Here is a 9559-nt window from a genome sequence, read left to right as displayed (position 1 = left end):
TGAACCTTTACTGAGTAATATTTTACCAGAGCTGACTGGGATCGGTTCATTAACTCAATAATTTATTCTCCAGCTTGGAAGAATACTGAGATAGTATTTAATCAGTTATTGCTTTCTGTGTTTTGTTTTTTCTACTTTCCGTAAATTTTTAATATACAGGAGTACGTTTATCCCAATACAGTCTGACATAAAAGGAGCCAGAGGAGGCAGCTAAGCTGATTCCAGGGAAGGGGTTAGGGTAGAAAGACAAAAATCAGGACCAGGACCAAGCAGCATAGTATCAGTTGACTGACTGTAGTGAGGATTGATTCTGTGACCAAATCGAATAGTTAAACCTCCCAGCCCTCGCTCTGTCAAAGAAGAATCAACCCTCTTACATGCAATCTGGACAGCAAGCCAGGCAGAAACTGAGTCAACTAAAATACTGAGAGGCAAGGGCTGCTAATGAAAACTACTGCCCCTATTCCAGTGCAAAGGCAAAAATAAATGTAAACCACCTGGCCGGCCTGTTTGACTTTTTAGTGGAATGGATTACAGCAAGAAGGACAGACAAGCACCTGCCACAGCTGGGATATGGCAATTGTGTTCAACACCTGTTGCCTCTCAGCTGAAACCTGATGTATCCAAATGAAGATGCTGGGTCAGAAACCTCATTAGGCACAGACTAAGCAAGTGGTGTGAGCATATGTGATCTAACGACTGCAAAAGATCCAAGCTACCAGGGAGCCTTTAAAGTTTTCCGCAGCATTAGAACCTATTGTTTTATGTTGGCTTAGTCTGACCTGAGTTAAGGATAAAAGAGTGATTTGCACAAGGCTGACAGTCCTTCTCACTGAAGAGTGAGCCCATCAGGCTTCATACAGAAACCCAGGAATATGTGTATCAAGAAAGGATTAATAATACATTTATTCTGATTGCTTATAATGAATTATGGTGAAAAGCTATAATGAGGGGAAATATTCTTTTGCTATTCCTGAAGACAATTAATATACTGATAAAGAAACCTCTAATATATGATAAGCAAAGGCTATGTATCATTTATTAAATAATACATAAGGAGGAATGTCTTAAGCACATGAGCGTGTGCTTATACCTAAGCTAATCAAAGGACATCAAATGTACTCAGTGCTTGCCAGGCCACACCTGGAGTCCTGTGTACAGTTCTGGTCCCCGCTGTACAAAAAGGATGTGGACAGGCTGGAAGGGGTCCAGAGAAGGGCCACCAAGATGATCAAAGTACTGGGAAGCCTGCCATATGAGGGTAGGCTGGGAGAACTGGGTTTGTTCAGCCTTGAGAAAAGGAGGCTTAGAAGGGATCTCATCTCCATGTACGAGTACTTAAGGGGTAGCTACAAAGAAGATGGAGATTCCCTTTTTACAAGGAGCCACCTGGAAAGAACAAGGAGGAATGGACACAAGTTGCTCTTGGGGAGATTCCGATTGGACACCAGGGGGGAATTTTTCACACTGAGGGCAGTCAACCATTGGAATAATCTCCGCAGGGAAGTGGTTGACTCGCCACATTGGACACCTTCAAGAGTCATCTGGACAGGGTGCTGGGCCATCTTGTTTAGACTCTGCTCTTCCTAGAAAGGTTGGACTAGATGATCCCTGAGGACCCTTCTGACCTGTGATTCTGTGTATATAGAGAACACAGAAAAACTGGTGCATCTCAAACTGTATGTGCATTACACTTGAACAAAACAGAACCATATCATAGGAGTATCATAGTACATATAGAGCCTAGAATAGCAGAGCTAAAGGCTCAGAGAGTGGGGTTCCATTTTGCTATAACCGTTGTGTGATGCTTCTTCTTTTCCAGTGCAAAAAGAAATATTAGCCCAAATCGTCTAGCCAGGCTGCTTGACTGTTCAAACACAGTGTGTAAGAAATCCTCCAGACTTGAGAGTCCTTACTCCGAGGCATTTGCAATCTAAGTAAAAAGACTGACAACATAAGATGTATGATCCTCACCTCAGAAGGAAACTAAGGAAGTGTTTTAAGTGTCTACATAAATAGTAAATTATTCGTGCTGCTTTGAGAAGTCTGAAATATAGACTAGAAGAAATTGGAAGCTTGGATCAGAACCTGTATTTTCTATATCCCAGTTCTGTAAAAAAGGACTATCTGCTGGCTAATGAACAGCCAAAAAGGAAAGTCAAAATATGAAAAAGTAAAATGCCACTTTAGTCTTTGTATCAAGCCTAAAGAGGTTTTAGGAAACCTCATCTGAGTTTCCACAAATATTTATCTTATGCAAACATCACTGTGTATTAAAGGAGTTTGTTCTTGTTCCGGTAGCAATCTCAGTTGTCATCTGATTTCACTCACAAGCCACTTAAGGCTTTGTATAAGACTCTAAGGTATCTGTAAAGGCAATCATTTCAGAAGAAAATCCTCATGCCTGGCCTGGCCTTACATACTGATATCAGTAATAATGCAGCTGATAATTTTACTTTGCTTTCACTTGATGATCTGAGAGCAAAATAAGATGAATATAAAGGCTGTGAAGACAGCCACGCAGTTAAGCGCCAGAGTTCTAGAGCCTCCAGCCTTTTTAATGTGTGTGATGGTAACCTCCAAACGGGAGGATTTCAACCTGCTCCATAAAACTACAGAAATAGAAAGCTGCACAAATTTTATGAAGTACTGTCTGCTTTACATAGCAGAATGTTAAACAAGCAGTAAAGCAAAGCAATGATTGTTTAATGTAAAAATACACTGAAAAAAATATATTAAAGCCTGCTATTATGACTGCAGTAAGTTTAGAGGAGCGATTAAATTTTTGGGGGAAAAATGTAAAATAGTTAAATGAGACTATGCCCTCATTTTTATGTAAGTATGTTTTTGTCAACATACACCTTGTAGACAATCTTTTTTTTTTTTTAAACCTTGTAATCTTGCTATTACAAATGCCCCATTGACCAAACGCTGAGCATAAGATCTAGATAGGAGTGTTGTAATTAAGTCATGGCATAGGGAGTCTTAAAAAGATGACTGCAGATTTTCACTGAAAACTTACAATTTATCAAATTTCAGTCAAATTCGCCCCTTTTACTCTGTCTTCTGTTACAATGTGTTCTAATGCTTGAATTAGGACAACTCCTAATTTTCCTACAAAACTTTCCAATGCTATGCAATCTACTTTTGTTTTTGTTTTCCTTTTAATTCCCCAATGGAAGAAGTTTCGCATTTCACCCATGAACTGGTAATTAGCCAAGGAAATTATTTAGAATGCCAGATGTCACATATTAAATATAAATAACCTATGACCTTGTGTGCAGAATGCAAGCCCCTTTCCTATATGACTGCTGAACTCAACTTTCTTGAACATAGCCTCTATACTGAAATAGTATCTTTCTCCTACATAACACCATTCCGCATGCTTAAAAAATGGATGTGCCTTGTTAACTGTGAGAGGCATAAAGGCTGTGATAACTGTGTTTGTATGCCATTTGCAAATGCGTTTAAGTGTGTAAGGAAACATTCACACTGGTAAAAAAATTTCCCTTGTTTTACTCATGCTTTTTTCAATCGTAGTTGTAAAAGGCATAATCATAAATGCAGCCCAGGAACACTATCTGCTGATTCCAGGAGTCTTTCTCTGCGCTTTCTCATCTGCTCTTTCTATGCCACGCTGGTGTGTGTGGCTTCTAAACATGTCCAGATTCGACCACAGACAGGAATGAGATCAAGCACATGAAATATAACCTTATGTGTTATATTCTTAATTTGAGGCTGTTTGGTTTATTGAATCATGCAGAACGAATGCCTGACCATGCTTCTTCCAAAGCCTATCCTGGCTACAATAGCTCAGCTGGGTTTGATTTGCTGCCCATAGGAAGGGGGAAGGAATCCCTATTACTCCAAGACAAATACAGATCTGGGATGTGGCTGCAGATCCAGAATTCCTAGCTATCCAGCATAGGATGATGTGTGGAAAATAAAACACAGCGCAATGCAGCCCTCAGGTTTTTGGAGCCGAAAGTCACAACATGCCTAGAAAATAGCCTCAGTTTGGAAAGGATTCAAATACTGCAGGAAGCACGTTCCTTCCTTCTGGAGGCACATGCAATAACTCCAGCTTCTGACCAGATCAAGGTATATCCCCATCTGGATGCAATAAGACAGCCTAAAAGCAGCAAGGACAGAAACCTCCTATGCATAGCATATAAATGAATAAATAAAAGCACCCCCTCCTAACAAAACCACAAGTGAAATAAAGTTGCCCTCGTTACTGCCACCGTTTCATCTCTCAATAGCAAGCAAAAGCCAAATCAGCCATCCATGCCCTGGACCTCAGGCACAGAGGTTGACATAAGTCCCTGGAAATTGATGTAAGCCCACGTCAGTTGTTTTAGGGCTTCTGCCAACTCGCTCTCAGTCACGCCCCAATTACTCTTTAGCTGTATAGAAAGGGTTTGAAGGTGTTTTCTTTTTGCGAATTCAAGTGCAGAAAGGACGCACATTTTGGTGCAGTAGGACAGGGAGAGTAAAACGAAAAATATGGTGAAGAGAAGACAAAAAAAAGGACACTGCTGGCAAGAAATGGAAGTTCTGAACTCAAAGACAGATATAGCTGATTTTGATGCAAAAAGCTTTATAAAGATTATTAATTGCTTACAATCCCACCTTACCTTCTGTACATCTTGTTAGCTAGATGGTCATGATGTAACCAATTATTCTCTATTTTATTTTAGGATATATAGTCCTTTTTCTTTTTAATGGACAGCTGTAGGTAGGACTAAAAGAACTGCCTAATGACCTGCATAGGTTACAGTTTTCTGAATTAATACTGTCTCAAACAGGGGAGAAAAGATTTGTTTGACAGTTAAGGGAAAGAAACAAGACAATAATACATCTATTTTTAATTCAGCATACTCATTAGGAGTGACTTTAAGCATCTCATCAAAGAACATAGATCAAATACTTGATTGTGTTCAAATTTCCCCTTACGGAGAGAGCAAGTCTGGTTGTATTTTTCTCCAGGGACATGCATAATGGATAATCTACTGGTATAGCAGAACAGGAAACCGCTATGGTTACTCCATGTGCTGTAATCTGACACAACAATTATTTAACAATACATAAAATTCTAATATATCTGCTTTGAAAATGTGAAAGACTATTCAAAAGTTTTCAGACAAAAATTAGCTCCTAAGAGACATTTTATATATATTTTACTGAAGTGATCATTGTAGACCTGTTTTTGTTCAAGAATGCAGGAGGGTTTTTCTTAACCATGGTTAATCCAATTACACATTCTTTTCCAGTTTGTCTTGCTATGTGACCTTGGATTTAGAGGTAAAAAGAGGCTACAGGACAACTGGGAGTGAGCTTCTTATAAAAGTTCGGGCATCCTTCAGGAGCAGGAGTTGGCTACCCTAATGCGAGCACCAACCTTTGGTTTAAGTGTTGTAGGAACAGTAGCTGTAGTCACTTATGTTTTTTAGGTAAAGAAATAGCTAGTGGTGTGTGGGAGGTGACAATAAAAAAGACAGTGCATTAGAAGATTAAGTAAAAGATAAGCATATGACTGCTTTGTATTCTGGGCACTAGAAGCAGCTTCCTGTTTTCACTTGGGCAAACTTCTCCTGTCCCAAGTTCTACATAGTATGTTTTTTAACATGATGGTTTTTATTTCCACTAGAATTGCAAGGTTACAAAGTAGTTTTTCATTTAGGCTTGCTTTCTTTAGCATAGATTACTATTCTTCCCTATGAGTGCATAGGTAAGATGGAATGGAATGAACTGAACTCTGCTAAAAACCTGCTGCACTGCGAATTCTGCACTGTGGCCCATTGCTCTTCACATTAGCCTTCTTTTCCCACGTTCATTCACAGTCTGTAAAGAGGACTTCTAGATACAAATGCATGGGATTACATTATGCCTGCTTGGATCTGTCTAAACAGCAACAAACACAAAAAGACCCTGCGCATATAAACAATTTGAATTAGTCATTTACAACGCAAACAATACGATTCATAAGGTTTTAACGGGTAAACCTACAGTTTCCTCTTGGCTATAGAGTCATGACACACTAACCCTAGTTCAGTTAACTTTTCTACTAGGTAATGAAATCTGGTCCTTTAGTGTTTTAAAGATATAGCAATGGTGTTCCTGGTTAATGAGAGTTTCACAGCCTATCACAAATGAAACTGTAAATGTCACCTAACTATCTATAAGCAAACATGCCCACCTGTGAGTAGGAGTTATTCTCATCAATGCCCAAGTTTCAGCACAAACTTAAAATCTTCCTAGATCACAGATATCGAGAGTGAATGCTTTACTATTTCCAAAGCACCCTGTGACAGTTTAATTAAGTTGCTCTGGGATTTCTAGCACTGCAAAATCCAAACACATCAGGCCAATTATGGCTTCTGCACTGCCAGCTGCTGTTGGGAGCAGATGCTTCTGCCATGGGAGCAACTTAAATTCCACATTTTCTTTTGCCCTTTTATTTGTCTTTCAACCTTAACACAAGGCAGAACAATAGGTGACGGTGTATTATTATGCAGGCAGAGTGCTCCAAAATTTCTGTGCTCTTCCCCATGAGTACTTGGCTCCCGTTACTAATGGCATACATTGCTAAAAAGTATTTTAATTAGTCTCCTTACAGCTGCTTCATCTCCACTGTTTCCAAGGAGCCTGGAAGGTAAGTGGCTAACAGCTCGGAGTTCTCCAGCCAGCATTTATTTAAGCTACATTCCTCGGCTTACACCAACCTACCTGCCTGATTACCGAGTCGTTAGCTGGCACCGAGAACGCCACCTGTTTACACCCCCATTTTGTTATAAAGCTCTAACAGGAAAACCGCATCCCCCAAAGAATTTTGCTTCTTCGCTCTCGCACACGGCAACAGGCGCCTTGCAGGAGGGCTCCCTCCCGGACAGACGGCCTCCCGGACAGACGGCCTCCCGAAGCCGCCGGCTCTCGGCCGCCAGAAACGGGGCGCGCGCCACCTCGCCTCACGGCACACGGGCACCGGGGCGGGGCGACACGTGGCACGCCCGGCTGCTCCGCCCCCTTGGGGCTGCTCCGCCCCCTTGTGTCCAGCTGGCTCCAGCCGATTGGACGTCCGCTCCCAGCCCGACAACCAACTACAACCCCCGGGGGACCTCGCGGCGCGACGCGGTAGGCACCTCCCCCGCCCCACGTGACCTGCCGCGAGGCCTCCCTCAAGCGGCACCGTTGCAGGTCACGAGGCGCTGTCGGTGCCGCCGACGTCACGGCGTAAACGAGACCAACTGTGGGAAAGGCCGGCGGGGGCGTGGCAGGGGCGTGGCCGCCCGGGGGCACGGCGCGGGGGCGTGGCCAGCCGCGGCCCGTAGCGGGCGCCCTCCCCTCCTGAGTGACAGAAGACGCCCGGGCACAGGAGCTCGCGCTGGGGCCGCAGCCGCTTCTCGCGCCGTCGCCTCCCCGCGCGCTCCCCTTCCTCCCTCCCTCCCTCCCTCCTCCCCCCCCCCCCGGCCGCGGCGCCATCCGGTGTTATGCGGCGGCCCTGAGGGGCGGTGGCGGGGAGGAGGAGGAGGAGGAGTGGCGCGGCCCGGCCCGGCCCGGCCCGGCAGGGCGACAGATTCTCGCATCGCCTCGCCCGCCAAACCCATGACTACGGCAAACTGCGGCGCCACCACCGACGAGTTCGATTTCAGGCTGATCTTCGGGGAGGACGGGCAGCCCGGCCCCGGGCCGCCGCTGGGGCCTGCAGGTGCGCTCCTCCGCCGCCGGGCCGGGGGGGGTGGGGGGGGGCGGCGGCTTCCTGTTTTCCTCCTAGCAAGGCGAAGACGGGGAGGGGGGGCTGCCGCCTGCCCCGCCGCCGCGGGAGGCGGGAGTCCGGTGGGGAGTGGCGGGGCGCCTCGCCGTCCCTCCTTGCTCAGCCTGCCGCCGCCTCACGGCGCCGTTCCCCTCCCTCTCTCCTTCCCTCCCCGCGGGAGGCGGAGGCGCCCCGGGGGCTGAGGGAGGACGATGCTGCCAGCGGGGCCAGGCCGGGGCTCGCCGGGCCCCTTACCGCCGCCGTTACAACTTTCTCTGGGAAAAGAAACCCGAGCAGCCGCGTCGAGCGGGAGGAGCCTCGGCCGGGGCGCGGCGGCTCGGGGCGGGGGGGGAGGGGCTGGCTGGGCAGGGGCCGGGAGGGGTCCGCTGGGCCCGGCCCCCCCCCCCGCCCTCTCCGGGCTGCCGGCGCCGAGCTCGGGGCGGGCGGGGGTCCCGGGGGCGCACAACGGGCCCTGAAACCGGGCGCAGGGCAGCCAGCGAGCAACAAAACCTTCGTGGGGCCGGCCCTCGGGCTTGTGTGGGGCTCCTGTTGTGAAAAGTTTCAGCTGAACTCTTCCCCGCGTGTGAAGCATCGTAGTTACTCCAGTCTGTTCTCACAGGCTTTTTGTACGTGCGCGTATATACGTGTGGGTGGGCAAAACACTGCGGGTGGCGGTGCCGTGGGCGTTCGGGTCCGCACGGACGGTTCTCTACGCGCGTCCCAGAGTGCTTGCGTTTTAGTCCGTTTTGTGGTTTTCGAGCCTGAAGACGCCGTTTAAAAACCTCTCGTATTTCATTAAACCTCAGAAAATAAAGTATTCCCTGTAAATCATGATGTGCGGCATCAGTAAGAGCCAGCTGTGCAGTATGCAGCCGTACCAGAGATCGGTGGCTGCGTGCCTTTTTTTTCCCTGACCTACTTGAAATAAGTATTAATTGGTAATGCAGCGTCTTAGTCTAGCTGGTTAGGTGATAAAATAGCTCTGAAACATGACTGTGTCCAGGCTAAATGATGCAGCCATGTTGTTTTGTTCTCTGGCTTGGTTGTCTGCATAGGTTGATTAGAAGAAAGATTGTTTGATATAGTCTGCATATAATCTAGCGTCAACGCTTGGGATTAATTTCTTACAAAATCTCTAACTTTCTTGATGCTGAGATTTAGTTTACAGATTGCTTCAGATAAGGGGAGATTTTCTTTGCTTATTTTCCAACTTGGTGGAATAGCAGATGGTGCTTTTGGGAAGAGGGTCTGTGTTCTGCTAGCCAAATAAATTATAGTACCATATGAAAATGGTACCGTATGATTACGGTACCATATGAAGACAACATATGAAAAGCGTTATGGTACTATATGAAAACAATGGGGAATGTTAACATCTTAAACCAAAAATAATTATGGCACCCCGATTACTATTCTTTTCACATAAAACTAGTAGTCTGAACTATGCTCCTCTATCAATGACAGATGAGAATGAGAAAATGACCTGCTCAGAAGACGGGAAATACTTCTATAATCACTTTTATAATGCTTGTATTTTGGTAACATTTGTTAATGAGCGGTTCAGATATTACTCTGAATATAGAATTTTCTATGCTTGATAAGTTAAAACTATTTTTAAGGCAAATTTGAAAATGTGATATTCGGACCATGAACTGATTTGTTTGCTGTAGGTTTCAGTAAGAAATCCTGCATCTACACCCATAATTCAGTAATTTCACTGTTTTGTGAAATCCTGGAGATGATTTTGCCTGCTGTGCACAGATGTGACTTTCAGGGGAAAGGGTTAGAATAGGTCTCTGCCTTCCA

The 9559-nt window shown here is 45.4% G+C and overlaps 1 protein-coding gene across 4 annotated transcripts in view; it reads left to right on the top strand.

The window, feature by feature from the left end:
* Positions 1 to 7339: 7339 nt before the first annotated feature.
* The window catches only part of NFATC3 (nuclear factor of activated T cells 3), an 81710-nt gene continuing 79490 nt past the window's right edge, over positions 7340 to 9559 (top strand). For 2 of the 4 annotated variants that reach the window (XM_064459345.1, XM_064459342.1), the window contains exon 1: positions 7340 to 7708. In XM_064459345.1, the coding sequence (XP_064315415.1) occupies positions 7606 to 7708 (103 nt within the window). In that variant the 5' untranslated portion in view covers positions 7340 to 7605. The remainder of the gene's footprint in view (positions 7709 to 9559) is intronic. The other 2 variants (XM_064459346.1, XM_064459344.1) reach the window with 1 other exon arrangement.

The sequence above is a fragment of the Phalacrocorax carbo genome, chromosome 8 (genome assembly GCF_963921805.1).
Source record: "Phalacrocorax carbo chromosome 8, bPhaCar2.1, whole genome shotgun sequence".
Taxonomy (NCBI): Eukaryota; Metazoa; Chordata; class Aves; order Suliformes; family Phalacrocoracidae; genus Phalacrocorax; species Phalacrocorax carbo.
This window is presented reverse-complemented; position numbering and strand designations above follow the sequence as displayed.